Source organism: Tachypleus tridentatus, chromosome 4 (genome assembly GCF_004210375.1).
Source record: "Tachypleus tridentatus isolate NWPU-2018 chromosome 4, ASM421037v1, whole genome shotgun sequence".
Taxonomy (NCBI): domain Eukaryota; kingdom Metazoa; phylum Arthropoda; class Merostomata; order Xiphosura; family Limulidae; genus Tachypleus; species Tachypleus tridentatus.
Genome location: NC_134828.1, coordinates 5,493,101 through 5,516,611, shown reverse-complemented (window position 1 = coordinate 5,516,611; position 23,511 = coordinate 5,493,101). Strand labels below are relative to the sequence as shown.

Here is a 23,511-nt window from a genome sequence, read left to right as displayed (position 1 = left end):
AAAAGACTTGCATGTCACAAGCTTTGTAGAAGCTCATACATGGTTAAATTTGAATGTATGCCACTGGATGATGATGTCATCACATAACAAAAGCCCCTATCAATAAGAAGGTAACATAATTCCATGTGCACTAACCCCTATGCATTTGCACTCATGAATGAATCATTCTACAATGAGACCAATATGAAAAGTATGCACTGAAAGTGAGAAGGTTGAGTGGGGCATCTTTTGAAAATTCATTGGAATTTTCAGAAAAGGAAGATGTTAGCTTCAAAAATGATTACTCACCTATACAAACAGTTTTGCTAAAATACCATGATCAGATGGCAGAGGAAACAGTGAAAAGATAACTGAGATCAGCCTCCATCCCAAGTAACATTTGACAGAAACCCACGGGGTGTGACACACGATAACAGGGATTTCACAGAGGCACACTCATGAGAAATCACAACTCATCTCATCCAGGGTATACAAAAAGGAATAGAAGTATGCATGCCAGCTTTGCCTCACTTAAACATCCAAAATCGGTAAATGGGTTTCCAAGTACTTGCACACAAGATGTCAGACAGCTAATACTTGTAGTGAGGTTGGGGTACTTTCAGGCCACACCTGCCACGCTTACCTCTTCTACCATCAGACATGATGGGTCAAAACCAGCAGTGATAAGTAAGTGTTCACCTTCTCTATCATCAGACACGATATGTCAAAACCAGCAGTGGCAAGTATCTGTGTCCACCTTCTCTACAATCATATGTGATAGGTCAAACCAGCAGGGACAAATATCTGTATCTACCTTCTCTACCATCAGACACAATAGGTCAAAACCAGCAGTGATAAGTATCTATGATCACCTTCTCTATCATCAGACACAATGGGTCAAGACCAGCTGTGATAAGTATCTGTGTTCACTTTCTCTTTTATCAGGACCCATGGCAGCTGCAGAAGGATGGCACCATATGAATTTATTTCAGTATAACTGTTAAGTGGCAAGGGTCTCCAGTACTTAACTCAATAAAATACAGAGATACATAAGGAAGACTTGCAGAATGTGCCAAGTTGATTAGCAGATTTGGTGTTTTATGGTTCAAAGCAACTAGGCTATCTGTGCCAAACATGCAGTAAAAAGTTAAAATTAAAATAAAATTTTTAAAATTCAAAAAAGTAAATTAAGGTAAAACAAAACAAAGTTTAATTTTTGAATAAAAAACATAAACAGCAGTAAATCCAATTTTTACATCCAGTCTACAGCAGTAAGAGAAAATCTATAGTAATACAACTTGTAAAGAACTTTCTGTAGCATAACTGTAATTATCATGACTCACCAGGATGATTAATAGGTAACTTCTAAAATCAGCATTAGTAACCTGAAGTCGGCTTTCCAGTTGTGGTTTCGAGTTATTTGACATTATAGCCATTTTCAAAAAGTAAAGTCATATCAGTTTTAAAAGATTTATAGCAAAATTTTAATTATTATAACTCACCAGGATGACTAACGGGTAGTTCAAATAGCAGTGTCAGTCATCCGATGTTGGCCTTTTCAGTCCTGGTTTCAAGTTATTTAACATTATGACCATTTTCTAATTTCAAATCAAACTAGCTGTACTTTGATTCTTAAAAGGGAATCATATTAAAAAAGGTCTAATGTATAAATTAAAAACTTAAATAGCATTAAAAAGATTAATGACCTTTAAAAAACAAAATATTTCTAAGGTGGATTGTGTCACCATCACCAATAACACTGTCTAATGGTACGGATAAACCCTGGGACAAAACATGTTTAAAAAGGTGCTATCATTGAGAGTCATAACGACAGCAAGACAGTAAAATGTGTTACACATTTTACACATGTGTTGTCTGAGTGTTACACAGACAACACATTGGTGCATCAGTCACAGATAAAAAAAAAAATTGATGAGTTAAAAACTGTGACCAATGCGTAGTCTTCCTCTTTCTGATCGTTATGGTAGCACGACAGCCAAAGTCCAATAGAGGGTTTTATTTGGAAAAGCTTGCTTTCATATTGCTCACTTCAAGTTGACTGCCAAATGGCATGGAGACAATCCTTGAATACAGAACCATAGTCCACGTATGGAGCAAGCACAGCAGTGATAGTGCCAGGGCAAACAGATTTAGCTGATGATGAACAGGGTCCAGTATCTTTAAGGATGAGTTCCTTCCAGACCCATAGACCAGTGATCGATCCATTATCTAGTTTTGATCGAATAAGAGCACAATATATCTTTAGCATAGATAATTGATCCACTTCCAAAGTGGAAGAAGAGAGGACACAGAGGATGTTCAGTGCTCTTGTACATTTGACCTATAGCTGCTTGATGTGTGGTATAAAGGTCAGCTTATGGTCAAAGATAAGCCCCAAGAACTTTGTCTCAGGGTCCACAGGTAGCACAATTTCACCAATACAGAGTTCAGGATGAGGGTGAATACCCTGTTGGCAGCAAAATTGCATGCATATGGTTTTAGAGAGAGAGAAGTTAAAACCCTTTGCTGTGGTCCACTTCAGTAAACAATTGAAGGCAGTCTGTAGCTGCCACTCACTATACCTCACATTTGACGACTAACACAAGATGTGAAAGTTGTCAACATAGAGCCTATTTGTAACAGTAAGATGGAGTTGTTCAGTGATGGCATTAATCTTTATACTGAAAAGTGTGACACTCAAAACATACCCTTGAGGACTCCAGCTTCCTGTAGAAAAGAATGGGAAAGTGTCGAACCCACATAAACTAGGATTTGACTGTCCATTAAAAAATTTTAATAAAAAGGGGCAAATGGACATGTAACCTATATAAATGGAGGTACTGCAAAATGCCATATCTCCATGTTGTATCAAAAGCCTTCTCAATTTCAAAGAATATGGATACAAGATGTTGTCATTTGAGAAAGGCTTCTCTGATTGTAGCTTCAAGTCGAATCAGGTGGTCATGGTGGAGTGCTGTCGTCGGAACCCATACTGGGTGGGTATTAGGAGGTTGTTTGATTCGAGGAACTAAACAAGACAAACATTATTTGGAAGATTCATAAAAAAAAAGAATATTTCTGTGCCCATTGACCCCACCCACCATGGAGCCCTACGAGGGGATGCACTGCAATACCAAACAAGGACACTGCAGCAATGCCAGAGTTTCATGAGCACTATACCCAAACACCAGCATCAGGTACAATGTCCACAATGCTTGCTGAGAACATCCAAAACTGGTACTTGGTTGACCCTAGCCCAAATGGAACAGTTGATTGATTCTAGGAGGGCCACTCCAAGGCCACCCACCTACAAGAATTCAAGGCCAAAGTGGTGTGTTAGGGCTGGATCCCTCAACCACCAAGATCCTCTCCCCTTTCACGAGCCACCACACACGGCAAACACATGAATGGATGTTTAGATCCCAGAGTAGGTAAACTGAAAGAACAGAACTTTTCCTGGAAGGTCCCCTCACCAGGTAAAATAATTCACACCAAGAGGAAAGTGTGCCAAGATCCACACCAGTTCTTCAGTCCAGAAAGTTTCTTCTTCCAGAGACAGTGCAATTAGTTACTCTAAAACCCTATACATATAAGTTAGAAAGCATGGATCTGAAAAGTGGACAGAAACACTACTCTGGTTCCAGTTTTTCCATGATAGTACATGGAATAGGTGTTGGCAGAATTGGACAATAAATGTAATATATATCACAAAGAGACCTCAAATTATCTTGGGAAACATCCCATTTCACAGTGAGTACAAATATACCCAGTGTGATTGGTATGAGAAATTTCCATTATCCTGGCTCAAAGTGGATTACTACCTGGAAAAAATGGGTGGCTAAAACACAACAAATAACAAATGACCAACCACTGATGGTAACAGATAAGGGAAGATTATTGCCAAATTTTGACAAATGTGGATATGAATGTTGGGTGCAGCAGTATAAACCATAATAACAAATAAAGATAAACCCAAGAATCATGGGCATTAAAGTGAGAAATGAAAAATAATACAGAACATGGGCAAAAGAGAAAGAGGGGAGCATACTTGTAAATAAGATCCAGGACGATGTGGAAAAGTTAAGGACATTTAATGAATAATACAGTACTAGTCAAAGAAAATCAGGTGAAGAACATAGTCTAATAATAACTTCCAATTAAGGAGAAAGAATTCTAGCTGATGAGATGGAAGTAAGAGGTCCGTAAAACACATTAATCCACATGTTGTGGAATGGCTGCTATGATCCTGACAGTTAACAGGCCTCCAAAAATTAAAACAGATATAAGGCTTAAGTGTGAACAGCATTCTACACTAGGATACAAGTATAAAACACTACTATTTGAGAAGATATGATAAAATACTAAACAAAAGCTAAATATAACTAAAATCAATGTTTCATTAAAGAGGCAAATCTCATTACATTTTACACAAACAAGAAGTTGAAATACATTGTGAGATAGCAACTTGTTCCTTATCATGAAAATGTAAAGTCATACTGTTGTGCCATACTCTGTCAATAATACCCTGCCAGAAGCTTCATTAGAGAGAGAGAGAGAGAGAGAGTCATGAGATGATTACTGAAAAGTATAGTTTTGCTGTTTGTCATTCGATATTGTTATTGCTATATAAAGGTATCATTTGAATATTGTATTTGCTAAATTTTTTTGGAATTAGATTTTTTCTTTCTGGTTCTTTTTCATGATTCCATTATTATTGATTCATTACTATTTATTATAAATTGTTGATTAATACTGGTGAGAGTCATGGCCAGGTACTTGTTTATTACCTATGTTAAATTTATTTCTAAGTGGTCTCACTGTGAATAAATTGTGTTTTTGTTGTTTAACCTTGATTGTAGCAGCATATTAATTTTAGATTATTACAATGTCTGATTGACAGAGTACCGAGAATAATAATAATGAAGTCTCAATAGTGCATATAGAGGTGTGTCATCTTCCAATTAGTGAAGGACAGTGGCACAAGTTCACATGAAAGTAGGTGGAAGTTTTCATAAGACCAGAAACATGCAACTCTCTTTGGCAGAACATATGGAAGAGCTCAGTTAGGTAACTGAACAGTGTGTGTATATGCACGTGCACACATCTGTAGAAATGAGTATTCATTTTGGAATAACTGAAATTAAGGTCAACATTCATCTTCCCCATTTGGTGTTTATTACTCAAGTTAGCTAAATGTTAATTTTATAAGTATGACATTGTTGAATTTCTATGTTTATTTAAAATGATTAAAAACAAGGAATATAGTACAAACACCAGCAAAAAATTGAAGTGACAAAAGTCCTTTAATTTTACACATAATAAATTATAAGTACCTGTTTCATGTCAAGAGAAGAAGTTAAAAGAACTTTCACTGCATCCTCAGAGACTAAGAGATCTGACACCAAGAACTGTTTAAATTCAGCTGGATCTTTGAGAAGATACACAACCTGCTTATCTGGTTAAAAAACAAAGTATAAAAAGCCACAAAAACAATTACACATGAGTGGTTATTAGCATAAAAAATAATCAATAACTGTTTAATCATACTTTAATGCATTACTCACTCTTCAAATTAGTTATTTTTTTTGTAAATGAACAAGTTTCATGTTACAGTCACACAATGTATATTTTTTTATGTTACTCAATAAGTTGTTTGATTATGGAAAAGTAGCATGATTAAAATTATGATACGATTACAGTATTTGTTTTAAGGGAAATTTATTTAAAAAACAAAACACTAGATATTCTTATTTAAAAATAATTTCTGTTAAATCAGTCTAAACTTCATAAGTTTTAAACAGGATATCTTATTAATTCACTGAAATACTTTTGTGGATGTGTATTGAAAAATTACCTAGATGTACTAACAACACTGGCAATAACATCTGTCATAATAAATCATGCCTCTATTAAGCAGAAAGTAAAACCTTATTTGATGGAAGTGTTCAGTAAAAGTACTAGTTTAGAATAAAATATTAATTATCCTCCTATGTTATCAATCTCTTCTGTCTTTATCTCTGAAAGAATCTGTTAGAATGACTGATATGTTGTGTGTCATCACAGCAAAATTAACAAAGGTTTTGGGGATGTAGCATTGGACCACAGAGAATATATACAGGTTATAATTTATTATACAATCTATAGAAAGCAGTGTGTGATGTTACTAATGGAGATGGAGAATGATGGAAGGGCTTCATAAAATATAGAAACTCCAGCCCCTTATTAAAGTTAATTTGGATGACATCTCAAGAAATTAAAAACTTATAAAATAGAAAAGTTGTTTGAGAGTGATGCATTTTATTTTACAGAGGACAAAAAAAAACAATATTCAGAAAAAAAATTGAACAATAAAAAAAAAATTACAGATAATGTTAAGAAGCATGAAACATTAAGTGAAAGATTTGTATTATGTTACACTATTAGGAACATTACCACATAACATGGAAAACAAAAACATTCTCTTGTCAGGGAAAATACCCTTCCAACCCACTCTGTAGTGCTAACTATGCCCAAGTACACAGACTCTCATACAAAAAATGTTTGTTTTTACAATAAAAAAAATGAAATAGTAACAAGTGAAGTCTGGTGACAACTTTCTTGTATTCTCCCAAATGAAATAGTAACAAGTGAAGTCTGGTGACAACCTTTCTGGATTCTCCCAAATGAAATAGTAACAAGTGAAGTCTGGTGACAACCTTTCTGGATTCTCCCAAATGAAATAGTACTAGCAACAAGTGAAGTCTGGTGACAACTTTTCTGGATTCTCCCAAATGAAATAGTACTAGCAACAAGTGAAGTCTGGTGACAACTTTCCTGTATTCTCCCAAATGAAATAGTAACAAGTGAAGTCTGGTGACAACTTTTCTGGATTCTCCCAAATGAAATAGTAACAAGTGAAGTCTGGTGACAACTTTCCTGTATTCTCCCAAATGAAATAGTAACAAGTGAAGTCTGGTGACAACCTTTCTGGATTCTCCCAAATGAAATAGTACTAGCAACAAGTGAAGTCTGGTGACAACTTTCCTGTATTCTCCCAAATGAAATAGTAACAAGTGAAGTCTGGTGACAACTTTTCTGGATTCTCCCAAATGAAATAGTACTAGCAACAAGTGAAGTCTGGTGACAACTTTCCTGTATTCTCCCAAATGAAATAGTAACAAGTGAAGTCTGGTGACAACTTTTCTGGATTCTCCCAAATGAAATAGTACTAGCAACAAGTGAAGTCTGGTGACAACTTTTCTGGATTCTCCCAAATGAAATAGTACTAGCAACAAGTGAAGTCTGGTGACAACTTTCCTGTATTCTCCCAAATGAAATAGCAACAAGTGAAGTCTGGTGACAACTTTCCTGTATTCTCCCAAATGAAATAGCAACAAGTGAAGTCTGGTGACAACTTTCCTGTATTCTCCCAAATGAAATAGTACTAGCAACAAGTGAAGTCTGGTGACAACTTTTCTGGATTCTCCCAAATGAAATAGTACTAGCAACAAGTGAAGTCTGGTGACAACTTTCCTGTATTCTCCCAAATGAAATAGTACTAGTAACAAGTGAAGTCTGGTGACAACTTTTCTGGATTCTCCCAAATGAAATAGTACTAGCAACAAGTGAAGTCTGGTGACAACTTTTCTGGATTCTCCCAAATGAAATAGTACTAGCAACAAGTGAAGTCTGGTGACAACTTTTCTGGATTCTCCCAAATGAAATAGTACTAGCAACAAGTGAAGTCTGGTGACAACTTTCCTGGATTCTCCCAAATGAAATAGTAACAAGTGAACTCTGGTGACAACTTTCCTGGATTCTCCCAAATGAAATAGTAACAAGTGAACTCTGGTGACAACTTTTCTGGATTCTCCCAAATGAAATAGTAACAAGTGAAGTCTGGTGACAACTTTCCTGTATTCTCCCAAATGAAATAGTAACAAGTGAAGTCTGGTGACAACTTTCCTGTATTCTCCCAAATGAAATAGTAACAAGTGAAGTCTGGTGACAACTTTTCTGGATTCTCCCAAATGAAATAGTAACAAGTGAAGTCTGGTGACAACTTTCCTGTATTCTCCCAAATGAAATAGTAACAAGTGAAGTCTGGTGACAACTTTCCTGTATTCTCCCAAATGAAATAGTAACAAGTGAAGTCTGGTGACAACTTTCTGGTATTCTCCCAAATGAAATAGTACTAGCAACAAGTGAAGTCTGGTGACAACTTTTCTGGATTCTCCCAAATTAAATAGTACTAGCAACAAGTGAAGTCTGGTGACAACTTTCCTGTATTCTCCCAAATGAAATAGTACTAGTAACAAGTGAAGTCTGGTGACAACTTTCCTGTATTCTCCCAAAAATTAAAGAAAACCTACAAGTTTTAAGTAAGCAAGTAAACTGGAAAATGAATATGGCTGACATCACAAAGAAATAGTATGAACAGCATTTATCTTGCACAACATAACAACACAGATAAGTATTAACATATACATACAGCTTACTTCATGCTTTTCTTTTGACTGTTAAATTTCTACTACACAACGTAGGGATGATGCAAATGACATCCCTCCTATCTTGTTTACAGTGTATTTAAAAGATTGACATCAGCCATCCATCCTACCTTATTTACAGTGTATTTAAAAGATTGACATCAGCCATCCATCCTACCTTATTTACAGTGTATTTAAAAGATTGACATCAGCCATCCATCATACCTTGTTTACAGTGTATTTAAAAGATCGACATCAGCCATTCCTTCTATCTTGTTTACAGTGTATTTAAAAAATCGACATCAGCCAACCATCCTGCCTTGTTTACACTGTATTTAAGATTGACGTTAGCAATTCCTTCTATCTTGTTTACAGCATTTTTAAAAGATTGACATTAGCCATTCCTTCTATCTTGTTTACAGCGTATTTAAAAGGTCGACATTAGCCATCCCTCCTATCTTGTTTACAGCGTATTTAAAAGATCAACATCAACCATTCCTTCTATCTTGTTTACAGTGTATTTAAAAGACTGACATCAGCCAACCATCCAACCTTGTTTACACTGTATTTAAGATTGACATTAGCCATCCCTCCTATCTTGTTTACAGTATATTTAAAAGATCGACATCAGCCAACCATCCTACCTTGTTTACACTGTATTTAAAAGATCGACATCAGTCAACCATCCTACCTTGTTTACACAGTATTTAAAAGATCGACATCAGTCAACCATCCTACCTTGTTTACACAGTATTTAAAAGATCGACATCAGTCATCCCTACTATCTTGTTTACAGTGTATTTAAAAGATCGACATCAGCCATCCATTCCACCTTGTTTACAGTGTATTTAAAAGATCGACATCAGCCATCCATTCCACCTTGTTTACAGTACATTTGAAAGATAGACATTGGCCATCCCTTCATTTTTTACCTTCAGTCTTTACTAGTTTTTTTAATGTAGTGTTTCAGTAGACACAAAAAGAATGTATTTCTAACCAAGTTCTAAATGGAACTATGTTCCAACTGTAATATTTATTATTCATCTATTATTGGCTGGTAATTTCTGTTTATTATCCCTATACTTAAGGTTCTTTTGGGGAAAACCAAATATCTATAAGAAAGCTAACTCCAAAAATTAATATAGTTTACACTGGAATTATTATTTAAAAAAAAATACTGCTAGTTAATAATAATAATACTAATAAAAGGTGATACTCTGTTTGAAACTATGTCACCTTAATAAAACTGCCTGACATCTTTCTTATGATTTTTTTAGTTATATAACAAAAAAGCAGTAGAAGAAAACAAGAAATTCAAACTTTTTGCTGTGATATTTACTGATATTATAAAAGGAAGCACTGCAGAGTAAAGTTCTGATAACCTATTGTGAAGATATATAAAATACCATTTTGATGAGCAATCTGAAACATCACCACATAGACAGTGCTGCAACCTGCCTGAAGATAGAAAAAATTCCTTCTTCAAAGTACATGACAAAGATTACACATACATAAGTCATTATTTACTGAATCAGTGAAGAGACCTAGAACACAGATTACCTGTACATGAATCATTTACTGAACCAGTGAAGAGACCTACAACACAGATTACCTGTACGTAAATCGTTTACTGAACCAGTGAAGAGACCTACAACACAGATTACCTGTACGTGAATCGTTTACTGAACCGGTGAAGAGACCTACAACACAGATTACCTGTACGTGAATCGTTTACTGAACCAGTGAAGAGACCTACAACACAGATTACCTGTACGTGAATCATTTACTGGACTAGTGAAGAGACCTACAACACAGATTACCTGTACGAATCATTTACTGAACTAGTGAAGAGACCTACAACACAGATTACCTGTACGTGAATCATTTACTGAACTAGTGAAGAGACCTACAACACAGATTACCTGTACGTGAATCATTTACTGAACTAGTGAAGAGACCTACAACACAGATAACCTGTACGTGAATCATTTACTGAACTAGTGAAGAGATCTTCAAAATAGATTACTTGCACGTGGCACACAAACAGAAACTAAATCAAAACTACATACAAATAAAATTATAGAAGGTTTCTATTACTTAATGGTCCTTATTTCTTCACTGATTAAAGGATTCCTTCAGCAAAATCCATTAGAATATTATATCACATACTATTTTGTATATTCCTTACAATATTCAAATGTACAGCATTAAGACTGAGGATGGTCAAAAACACAATACATAATATTAATAACAACAAAGGATTTGTAATTTTACCACATGAATATGAAAGTGTGGCAATTGCTTTTGCAGGTGAAGTGGAGGAGAAAACAGAGTGTCAACAAAAAAAAAACTATTTATCAGAAGTAAAAACTTTAATGGTGGTAACAAGGACTGCCTGATGAAAGGTGATTACTATATTATGTAAACTGACTTACAATGAGAAATGTACTTGAACAGTGAAACACTGTATATCACACTGGATGTAGGATTAGTGACTGATTGAAAGTAAAGGTTAAAACTCCCACAAAAAGGTCAAAGTGAGTCGTACGATACTTACAAACTAAACATAGATTTATTAAATGTGAAATCAGAATTGAAATGGAACAGCATGTGATAAAGTTTAAATCTTTCAGTCAACAATACTGTTTCCATTACTACTCACAGTAACAACAATACGATAATGTTAACTAGAGTAAAGGTTTGACAGATTCCATTGTTAATAATGATTTGATTTACAGTATACGTTGAAATTCAGTAATTTTTTTAAAGGAATTACATTACATTTACCAAGAACATAATAACAGTTAAAGCTACCTTTAAATTGTTTTATATTAACATAAAACGTACCAGATCGAAGTTGGTTTCCTTCAATACATTGTTGACAAAAATATATAAAAACTTGGTAACAAAATTCATGGATCTGTTACTAGAAATATATCTAAGGTATTATTTTGTTACTATGCTTTAATGTTTTTAGATTACTACAACAGTTATTTTCTGTAATGTTTAGTGCATTCACAGTTACTAAAGCAAATCTTTGTGCTAAGTTGTATTTGTGAACAAAATATCAAATACAAATCTTAAAAATACTACCTTCTACCCAATATGTTTTTAGTGAGTACCTGCAAAAGAAATACTTATCCAAGGATGGATAAGTTAAAACTACATACAGAAGTACAGATGTGAAATGAAAGGTGTGCAGACTTGGTTATTCCTATTTTTTTTTACAGACTGGAAACTTACTTGCAGCATTGACAAAAATATCATGGACAGCCACTGGGTCTTCAACAATACTTTTATAAATATCTGGAATAGTATCCAATTCACTGAGCTTAAAGCCTGGCAGGAAGAAGTTGTTGTTCTGAGATGCTGTGTTTAACCTTTCAAGGAATGATGTTACTCTGGAAACACAGAAATGAAATATACAGGTAGCTAAATAGGCAGATTGGATGGTTGGAACAGTCTTTTTTTTCTTTTGAATTTGGAGGAAACATCTTTTGATAGGTAACAGCTTATAACCTATACACCTTAAATTTTATTTATCACATACTGTGATGTGAAAACCTGTGAGCATGAACACCAAATGTCTTTTTTTTTTTTTATTGCACACCTAAGACTAGCATAAAAAGGCTAAATCTGATAGGCAATATATTTTTACCACGGTAATAAGAAGTATGATACACCAGTGTTTTCTTATGTATATTCATATAGACACACACACTCATGATGAAAAAAGTATGATACACTAGTATTTTCTAATGTATGTATATATATTTATTTATATAGACAAACACACACACAGTGCAAGTATCATTACACTTACGTGCCATTAGGAAACTGAAAAAACCCATAATTATCAAGTACACCATTATCGCAGAAGGCTTGCATTATCGCAATTACTCCTGCTGACGGGAGAGGATAAGCGTGGAAGGTAACTAAAAATGAAAAACAAAAAAAGATTATTTCAAAGAGATAAATATAGAAAAGAAAAATAAATTTAAACATAAACAATATCTGCTGTAGGGTATGAGTGTCATTATTCAATACTTATTTTTTTCACAAGGCATCAGCTCCCAAAACACACAAGTCTGCACACTATTGCAAGTTTTGATACCCATTGTAAGAACAGATCAGATAGCCCATTGTTCAGCTTTGTGCTCAACTATGAACAAACAAACAAACCATTCCTGCATGATACCATTGTTATTTTTATGTCATAACTATTATTCAGTAAACTCAGATAGCCCATTGTGTGGCTTTGTGGTTAACTACAAACAAACATACACAATTATTTCCTGCTACCACTGTTATTTTTATTCCATAGCTATTATTCAGTAAACTCTGTTCAGGACAAAGTGTAATATTTTTTTGTTCAGTGCTTCTCTCTGTTCCAATAAAATGTTATCAATATATGTCTTATTGATTATTCTTTGTAACTACACTCTATATGGTTATATATGAACCAAAGGTCATTTTGGTAGTAACATCTTGTTGGAAAAACTGTATAAAAAAATAAAATCTACACTTTTACTTTCTTATATATCTGGACAAATAATTGAATGATATCATAAAGAACAGTGTTGAGATCAGCCAATCTGGAGATAAAACATTTTGTTTCAACTTTTATTTTCAAATCAATACTTAAAAGTAACTCATGAGGTATAACAAAAACTGAAACATTTCAGAGAAGTGTGCAAGTCTATATGTATTTATACTTAAAGCAACCATCACAAATTTACTACTGTATATTAACCATGTGATTTCACTATTTAGTCTAATCTGGCTTCAAGTATGAATATAATGATAATACATTTGTCTTCAGGAACAATGTCCTGGTAATACAAGTTAGCACAGGTTCACTTAGAACATCTTGCTTCTTGGCATGTCTAATAAACTATTATAAAGTTCTAAGCACATATTTCTTTGCTTAAAATGTATTGCACATTTAAAGTTAAATTAGAAAATATAAACTTGAAGATAATATATTAGAAAGCCTTTTCTTATACTTACACTTTCATATTCCTCAGTAATGCTGAACAAATTTACAAAACTATAAGAATGTTACAAACCCCAAGAACAATGTAGATACACAGCTTATAGCATGTTACTATAAAGTAGAAAAAAACGTAACACAGAATGTAAATTATTAATTCAGAACCATAAATGTAACACAAACTAAGTGGCATCCAATAACATAACAGAACTTTTCTACTCGTCTAATCAAATAATAATACGTTTAAATTCATTCTTTTTTCATTGATTTAACATACTTAAAATAGTATCAAAAATTACTTTAACCACACTGATTATAAATGCAGCCTCTAAACACAATACTCTGTAACATGCTTTTATGTATTGTAATATGTAGTGCATGCATATTTATGAAATTGTTACTTTTGGCAAAAATTACTCTAAAAATGAGATACAGTAAATGTAGGTACAAATAAGATTAACCAATTGTAACCACCATTTTTATCCTGCCTTGGAATTATGATAAAACTCTGTTACAATACAGACATGAAACAAAATCCAATACACTGTCACATTTGTTATGATTTACTTTTACAGCATTCACATCACAAGTTTTATTTTCACCAAATATTTACATTAACTTTATATATACAAAAACTTTCATAATAATAATTCAAATAAATGAAAACAAAGTAGATTTAGTTACTCATAAATAAGAATCACCCAACAGTTCATCTGTGAACAACATAAAGTTCATCCATGTTCAATACCATATATTTTGAGATTCTGGTGTGCGTGCATGCGTGCGTGTGAAGACTGTACAAGTAGTCCAAAATAATGAATACCTTTTAAAAACAATAAATACCACTTTAAAAAAAACCTAAACCAACTACTAGACATGTTTCAATGAAAATAAAAACTGAATTCTGCATAGATACATCAAACAGTTTAATTATCTTTGTTGCTAACAACACTGCTGTTGCCATGCATAATGACAGATGAGTACTGCATCTTTCTGACACTTCTTTGTACAATGACCAGACTTCTAGAAATGTCTTTTGTAGTCAACACATTGTGTAGTTACTTTATTCTAAATGCTATTGTTGATACATGTGTGCATTATGACAGTGTTCACATCTAATGAAATATACAAGGGAACCAATGTATGAAACACCTGTACCATATAAATATTGTACATAAACCACAACATTTAAGTAACTTTAGCAACTATCACAAATACATGATCTTGCATTTCATACATGAAAGCTACTAGTCATGCTTGAACTTTATTGTACAAAGGCATTCTATGTGTCACTTTACCTACAAATTACATGCAATCATAATCTTTGATATATATTAATCCATATTTAATTTTCATACTGGCCATGCTTATTTCAAACTAATAAAAATATGTACATCAAAGCCACTTACTCATAGTAACATCAGACCCAAATTTAACTTCTACTAAAAAATAGTATCAAGTCACTACATAAAATTCCTACATTGGCATGATGAAACAGACATGTTGAAACTGTTACAAGAAAAGTCGTTCTCTTGTTTAAATATCATTCTCATTTACATATATATATATTCATATTATTACTACTACTATAAAACAGAGGGTGCTCTGTTTATATTAAGGTTTTACCTGAATACTTTTAAAAAATAACATATCTTTACCAATAAATAAATGTTCATCATTATTGGAAAATAAAAAGTTTCAAATTAATAATGATGCAGCAACTTAACTCTGAATTAATTTACTGTTGCCCCCCATTAAACCAATTCAGGTTAAACATTGAAACATAATCTCCAGACCAACTTTAATAAGTACAAATCTGTACAAAATTGGTTTAAGTGAACTTAAAATAAAATTAGGAAATCTTACATTAAGAAATAAGATTTTATTGACAATAAAGTACAAATATAAGGAAAACTTACCAAACCTTTAAAATACACTTATCCTACTTTTAAAGAAAAATACAGACTTGCAAGATAACCTGGTAAAAAATAACTTGGCTAAAACTACAAAAAGGTAGATTTTAAATTATAAAACAACAAAATGCACAGTCCATTCAAATGTAAATGTTAAGAAAAAATTCCCTTTATTTATAAAATCAATAATTTTTTAAATTAATAATTTGCACAGGTCTATAAGATATGTTTAACAAACAACTTACATGAACCTATGGGATAAGCAGGTTGATACTTTCTGATTCCAATTAAAATGAAGAACAGTACCAGTGGTATGAAGAGTTCAAATACCAGAACAAGCTAGAGCGAAAAACAACCACTTTCAAAACTTGCTTTCATTGGTAAACATATGCAATACTTCCTGCAACAATTATTTGTTAATATATAATGTGGAAAAACAGTTTAAACAATTGCTGCACTGAACTCATTATAATTAGTATAAGTACTGAGATAATATAACAATTTGAATTATAAACTACATATAATAATAAAGTTCTATAATTAAATTTTGAATGTAACATAAGAGCCACACCCATATCAACAGGATTGAAGTAACAGAATACATCAGAGCACCAAATAAATAATGCTGTAACTCTTAGAAAGAAACCTGCTGAACAATATATAAATCAAAGATTTGATTTTTCACAGCTAATACTAAAGTTCCTCTTACCAACCCCATCAGAATTTAAAAAACTTTACCATAGTTAGTTTACCTGGTAACAATGTTCAGTCAAATCCACTTTAGTTTTCCATATTTTTAAATAAAGATAAAATCTTCCTAGATTCACACATGTTGTTAATTTATAATTAACTCAAAGCAAAATTAGTCAGAATATTAAAAAAAAGTTATGAATTAATGTTTGGAAACTGAAAAAAACAAAACTATTTAGGTAGTAACAAACTAAACAAACAAACTTTGTTCAAGTTATATGTTCAATCCAGTAGGGGTACATTTTACGACATAGTTGTGATTGCCACAGTATATTTTTAAGAAATAAATTCAAGTTATTACAGAAAAATGAAATCCTTTTAATATGATGATATATCTTTATAACTAATTTCAAAATATTTTATCAAATCACAACATACTGTACAACATTAAAAGAAATGTGCAATTCTATCTTAATTAAAAAATATCTAGAAAAAAACAAACACTAATCATGGGTACATTAGTCACAAAGTACCTCAACTAATAAAAATTTTCATATTTACAAATTGAATTTTATAATGATGCATTAGATCTGTTTGGATCAATTTAACAATTACAGTTACAGTGAAATAACTACAAACTGAGGCTAAAATATCTTATGTCTATCATTATAACTTAAAATAAATATTCAGCATTATTAACAAACATTTGCTCTTCATTACTGAGTTGGGTGATTAACTGATAACTTATAACTAGTTATTAGATGCAATTAAGGTTCAATAGATCATCACAAAAATAATCAAACAACTGAAATTGTGGTTCTGTTATTATTTTTGATCACTGAGACTATCAGAGTAATTGAAATACTGCCACTAAAATCTGTCTTTATTACAGTTAAACTACTTTGGTTATGTGCCACTAAAACTAATTTTGAACTGCCAACTTGAGGGAAGAAACTTGGCTGGCAGTACACACTGACTTTTTCTTTTTAATTTGTTGTTGTTGAGCTGATAGCTGGATAGAAAATAATTTGTTTTTACTTACCATGGCTTTGTCACATGTATTAAATTCATGCAACCATCAACTGACAAATACCTCTAATTACTCAGCTGTGTCCCCCTTTACAAAGGCATTGCAAACATAAGTAAGTATAAACAGACTACTACCATAGGAGACTCAGAAAATTGTAGAAGATTAAAAGTTGGTCAAACAGGACATTGGTAAATTGAAACGGGAAATATTAATAAATATAAATTATTTTTTAAATTGATTAAAGAAATGTAAAATTTTAAGAAGAAAGTAGGTTTTTGATGGAAAGTGCATTTCTGATGACTATGAGACCAAATTCTACTCAAAAGTTCTTATGTGAAAACACGATTGAATAAGGTACTCGCATTAATTTATTACAAAAAAAAAATTGTTGTTGAAGAAGGTTACAAATTAAACATGTGAGACACTTGCTAATATTTTATATATACTTGGAATTTCAGTCATAACTTTATTTTGGACAGTGTTATGGAACTGACAGTGAACTGATCAGTTTTGTAGCCATCTAGTGGTTCAGTTTATAGGTCATTGTTAGAGTACTGTATTAATTCTTTGGCTCTCTACCTTAAGAAGGCCACAGTACTGTTGAAAAAATTCACAGGGCTTTTGGATGATACCTTGGATGAAAAGTCTGCCACATAAAGACAGGCTAAGACATTTTATCTTGGAAAAAAAAAAAATTAGATGGGTAATGACTATTTAAAAATTTAGTCTTCATGGTGGATCATCTTCTATATTTAATGAGAGATGGTAGGACCAGGAGGTACAAATAAAATGTTAGAAGTCACCTTCAGTCAACATGGGTAGTTGGACTTTGAAATGAGTTGATAAGCAATCAAATTATAAGGGCTGGCTTTGATTGCCTTGGTTATATTTTTTTAATAGATAAGCCAGCCCAGACAGACCAATAGGTCCTTTGCTGTTACATAAGAGTCAGGTAATAAAAACTGTACAGATAAACAAAGGTCTACTAGTCTTAAATAAGTTGTGGAGAAAGTTTTAAAAAGTCTGAAAAAATATATTTTGCAAATTATTTTAAAAACATTTACAGTTTTGTTAGATGTTCAACATAACTTCATTGGAAGAAAATTCAGCCTTATTAATATTATTACATTCTTTGATGAAGTTGCCATTTATATAGATGAGGATAAGGGTTTGGATTTGGTGTATCTGGATTTTCAGAAAGTATTCCTCTGTAGGTGTGGAAGATAAGTCAGCTTACCAGATCAAAAAATGGCTAAATAGAAGAAAACAAATAGATTTTTTATAGGTGAAGTTCAGTGGGGTACTTCAGGATGCAGCTTTAGGACCTTTGTGCTTTTTTGGTCATACTGTTGGTAAAGGTGATTAACAAACTCCTTATATTTCTCATGATATTAAGGTGTTGTTGGCTGTCATAAGGATGTTGCCACTTTACCAAAGGATTTAAGATTAGTTGGTGAGATAGATAAACAAATAGCAAGTGAGTTTTAATTATAATAAATCCAAGGCATTGCATCCAAGTTATCATAATTTAAATCAGTAACATTTCCAGCATCTTAAACTACTCAGTGTAATTTTCTTAAGGAGCCTATTCATACATTACTTGGAAGTCCACATTATGAGGGGCCTGTCATAAGCCACCAATTTAAATTAGTTTTGATGAGAATAACTTTGACAGTTTCTTGGGAAAAACAGGATCTTTGTATCTTGGTTTGGCAGTCTTTTAGGTTGGTGTATTTTAAGCCGAACTACTTTGATAAAAAGGTTGTCATATCAGAACAGCTTGTAATAAGTGAAGCTGTTTTCTCTTGAAAAAGGAAAAATTAGAGCTGATCTGATTTAGGTGTTTAATATTATGAAAGGAACTGAGTGTTTATGAATCCTACCAGTAAGTTACAAAAGATGTTTAGCCACTAAAATGGGTTGTTAACAGAAGTGGTGAATACAGCTAATGGAAGGCTTAATAACTCTTTAAATGATAAACACAAATATGTTTTTTAAGTTTAGTTTAATTTAGTGGTTGGGACTGCCTTGATGGACTAATAGGTGTCTTGTTATGTTAACAGTACTACACATTAAATATTTAGTATCATTGCAATTTATTTTGTGTAATTTACTTTAACATTATTTTCAAGCTTTATATGAAAAAGAATATTATTATATTAAAAATTATAAACATGATAAAATAGAAGCCATCTTTCTAACTCTAAATACTTAAATAGTTTTAAAGTCATAATTCAAGTGTATATTAACAAAAAAAATCTTTTGAAAGCAAATTAGGAACTATGATGTCCATTAGTAATTAATTATAAAAATAATTTCTGTCCCTAACAATTAAAACTGGTTTCTTCATCAAACCTTAAACGATGATTATCTATCATCTCTGGCTAATTTTTATATTCTAATATTTAGTAATTCTAAAATTATTTTTCTGCACATTAAGTTAAGAAAAAAAAAAGCATTTCATTTGTACCAGAATACTTTTCTTGTGCAATACAATTTAAATTTTAAAAGTTATACTGTTATTTGCAACACAGTTTAATTATCATATTTTTATATTAAGAGATAACAAAATACTACTCACAGGTTTTCTTTTCTTCAAAGTGAAGTTCTTCCATAATAAAAGAGATAACTGAAGCCAAAACCCCATTTTCTATACTTTATTGAAGTTCTCTTTACTTAGATATCAAACCAAATTTCTAAGAGTTGAATATTTAACATACAATCAATTTCTCTGTGCTGTTTTTTGGAATATAAAACGTTTGTTTGCAAACTATTTACTTTGATGCTTCTTTACATTACTGTGCTAAGACTACTGACAAATGTCATAATTGCACTTTAATTAAAATGTTTTCAGTAACTTGGGTGTCTTTTTACAATTCACATTTATATTACATTTCTTTTATTACTATAAATTTTAAGCAAGCATAACATTCACACTTCGTTAAAGTTTACAAAGATTGTAAAAAATCTTGTTATTGTTAAATAATGCAGTACGACTTGTGAATATTAATAATATTATTATTAGTAATACTCGTGGACAACTTAAGACTTAAGGCAGATAAACTCTTAAGAACGCCATACAACTAGGTATTGCCTGATGCGAGGAAAAATGTATGACGTTACAAGCTTATTCGATATCATAAACGTAATAAATACTCATTTATTTCTGTCTAACCAATAATCATTATAACGACTTTTTTTTTTTCTTACGTCTCAAAACCTTTGACAAAACCTGTTCATTCTAAATAAAGTCGCAGCCAAACTACACCAACGAGCTATGATTCACAGCGAACATAACATTAAACAGCTGATATTGATAACGATGAAGGAGGTACAGAAAAAGTAGTACTGTTGCTTGCGCTGTACTGCTAGAAACAGTTACTATATTATTTCAACATTCTAGGAAAACAATATACAGCCACAGATAACTTCAGGTTAAAGTTTAACCTCTGATATGATAACACTCGTCTTCTGAGTCGCATTTAGATTGCCACAAACATGCATCATTTTTGTTTGTCAGCAACAAAAGAATAATTAATATTTCTCAAAAAACTCCACTTTCTTTCGCTGTAGTCCTTCCACGGCACTTTGACAACAAGATATAAGCAAAAATTATTTATAGATGGCGCAGTGAGAACAAAGAAAAGAAAAAAAAAACGTTGTTCTCTCCTAATCAGTAAAAATGTTAATACTCATACCAGCCGTTCTGAGATATAAAAGTAAGCATTTTACACGCATTGATTTGTGAAAACAACTTTTGGCAACAACAAACAGGTTCATTAGTTCAACTATTTATTGTCTCATTTCATCAGACCATAATTTTAAAAATAAAAAAATGAATCATTTTTACATAATATTTGAAAATATAAACATTAGATAAAAGTGAAAATAATAACAAGAATGCTCCCACCCCTAGTGGTACAGCAGTGTGTCTACAGATTCACACCGCTGAAAACCGGGTTTTGATAGCTATGGTGGGCAGAGCACAGATAGCCAATTGTACAGTTTTGTGCCTAATTCCAAATAATCCCTCAATTTACAAAATAACGAGAATTTTAATCTCTAAGCTACTTAAGGTCAGGAATTTGACTGACAACCTGTGTTAATAAAATATCATTAATATCAAAAACACAGTAGCGTGGCAAGCAAGTAACAGTAATCTCTTCATTCAAATCTATGACAAAAGAGTGGAATTCGTAAGCTTTTATTTTAATAATCTAACACTTGTTTTCAAGATAGGAGATAAAATTTATACTTATGGTTCTACAGTCATTAGTTTTATATCACTCGTGGGAAAAGTTTTGTATAGTCCATTAAAAGATGCTTTTAAAGTTATTTAATAAAATTTAGAATTTTATTGAATAGTCGCCATGGTTTCATTTAGGGAAAATGTTCATTACCAACTTCTGAAATTCTTTGGAAATGTTATTGCTTATGTAGATGAGGGTAAGAGTGTAGATTTGGCGTATCTGGATTTTTCAGAAAGCATTTGACAAGGTGTCACATGAAAGGCTTGTACAAAATTATTTCTATAGGTTTAAAGCATAACTTAACAAATTTAATAGAAAAGTGGCTAGATGGAAGAGAGCAAAGAATTGTTACAAATGGAATTTAGTCAAACTTGATTAATATCACAAAGTGGGGTACCTCAGGGATCAGTCTTAGGACCTTTGCTCTTTTTGATTTACATCAAAGAAATCCTCATCATGAGCCATCTTTGTAAGGACGTTGGCTGTCATAATTCTCCACTCTCTCTATTTTGTGATTTATTTCAAGGTATTCATATTTTGCTATTTCAGTCCATTCTTTGATATTTGTTATTTACAGTGTTCTTGGTCTTTGCTTATATCTTTTTCATTCTATTTGATCCTCTAGTAAAACTCGATGGATGTTGTCACGTCTCATAACATGGCCAAAATATGCTGCTTTCCTCTTCTTGATGGTTGGCACAAGATATCTGCTCACAATCGCCATAATAAGAACTTCATTTGTTCCTTGTCTGTCCTTGATATTTTCAACATATTTCTGTACATCAACATCTCAAATGCTTCCCATTTGTTAATCAATACTTGCATCAAAGTCCATGTTTCACAGTCATACAAGAGAGTTGACCATGAATAGCATATTATGATTCTCCTCCTTGTGATGACAAAAAATCTGCTTGAAGTAAAAGTGTATTCTCAAGACGGCTGGTATGTGTATTAAAACTTCAATTATAATCAAGTACAGAACAACGTTTCGGCCTTCTTAGGTCATCTTCAGGTTAACCTATTAAATGGTTTTCCTCTCTCATCGTAATAAAGCTCATTCACATACCCAACCCACCTGTTAATAATTTCTTCTGAATCAAACAGCATATTTCCACTTCCAATTGTTTTCACTTTTAGATCTTCTTTTGTTGGTTACATCTTTCACTTTTTCATGCAATTATTTTGCTTAATGTTCTCTGTTTAGAACTTCTACCTCTTCACATTTCTTATTCCACCATACTTCATTAGCCTCCTTACACTTGTTTCTGATTTCTTTACCTATTTTTTGTATCGCTCTTATGTTTCTTTATGTCTTTTTCTGTCTTCAATTACGTGTAGTATTCTATTGTCATCCACGATTTTCTTTCCACATTTTCTTCTTGGAAGACGTTTTTCTTTTTTTAGAGAATTCACCATAACTTTCTGAGAAATATCCATCTTTCTTCAGTTAATTCGTTATCAGTACTTTGTGTTAACTTTTCATTTTTTCATTTTTTTTTCATGCAGAGCAGTTAGTTAGGTGGTCTACAACCGATAACGTATTGAGAAAATACTCAACACCGATAGATTCACAAAAATATAAAAGGGGAATGTCTAATGGCGTGTATTGAACTGATGAGGGAAATGTGAATTCTTTATTTAAAACCTCTTATCAGCACAAAGTGTTTCCATTGTAACTTAAATTAAGACCCTTTTCACTGTATGAAAATATCCCTTACTGAATGTAACATAAAAACGTTTTGGGACAACATGAGACCCTATTAGTTCATATCGGCTCCACTATCCTTGAAACGAAATTGAAATATTTTTTTAAAAATCCTAAAACCGAGCCTTATCATTCATATACTTACTTAAAATAACTTACATTTACTGCCTTTACAAAATCCAAAAGCAACCCCTTCCAAAGGCCAACCACCCTGTTAGAAAAATGAAGTTGTCTTGGCTGGAGATGACTTCTTTCCTGCCAAACTTTATAATTGCGATTTTTAGTCATACTATTCTCGCTGTTAAATATGAAAAAATGACGCATCATTACTGTAAATTTTCTTTACAATCTTAAACACCTCAATCAGATCCCTCCTAACTCTTCTTTTTCAAGAGAAAATAATTTGAGATGTTTCAACCTCATATGACAATCACTCCATCCCAGGCACCATTCTAGTAATCCTTCCCTGAACCCTGATCAACAGTT

General features: G+C 32.4%; 1 protein-coding gene across 2 annotated transcripts in view; it reads right to left on the bottom strand.

Moving 5' to 3' along the window:
- LOC143248485 (ATP-binding cassette sub-family A member 2-like) overlaps positions 1–20,677 on the bottom strand; it is a 149,733-nt gene extending 129,056 nt beyond the window's left edge. Inside the window, exons 1-6 of one of the 2 annotated variants that reach the window (XM_076496893.1) lie at positions 20,281–20,412; positions 19,652–19,766; positions 15,596–15,689; positions 12,268–12,379; positions 11,688–11,845; positions 5,313–5,434 (exon numbers count right to left, since the gene is read on the bottom strand). In XM_076496893.1, the coding sequence (XP_076353008.1) occupies positions 5,313–5,434; positions 11,688–11,845; positions 12,268–12,379; positions 15,596–15,689; positions 19,652–19,717 (552 nt within the window). In that variant the 5' untranslated portion in view covers positions 19,718–19,766; positions 20,281–20,412. Of the gene's footprint in view, positions 1–5,312; positions 5,435–11,687; positions 11,846–12,267; positions 12,380–15,595; positions 15,690–19,651 lie in introns of both variants that reach the window. The other variant, XM_076496892.1, reaches the window with a different exon arrangement.
- Between the last annotated feature and the right edge of the window lie 2,834 nt (positions 20,678–23,511).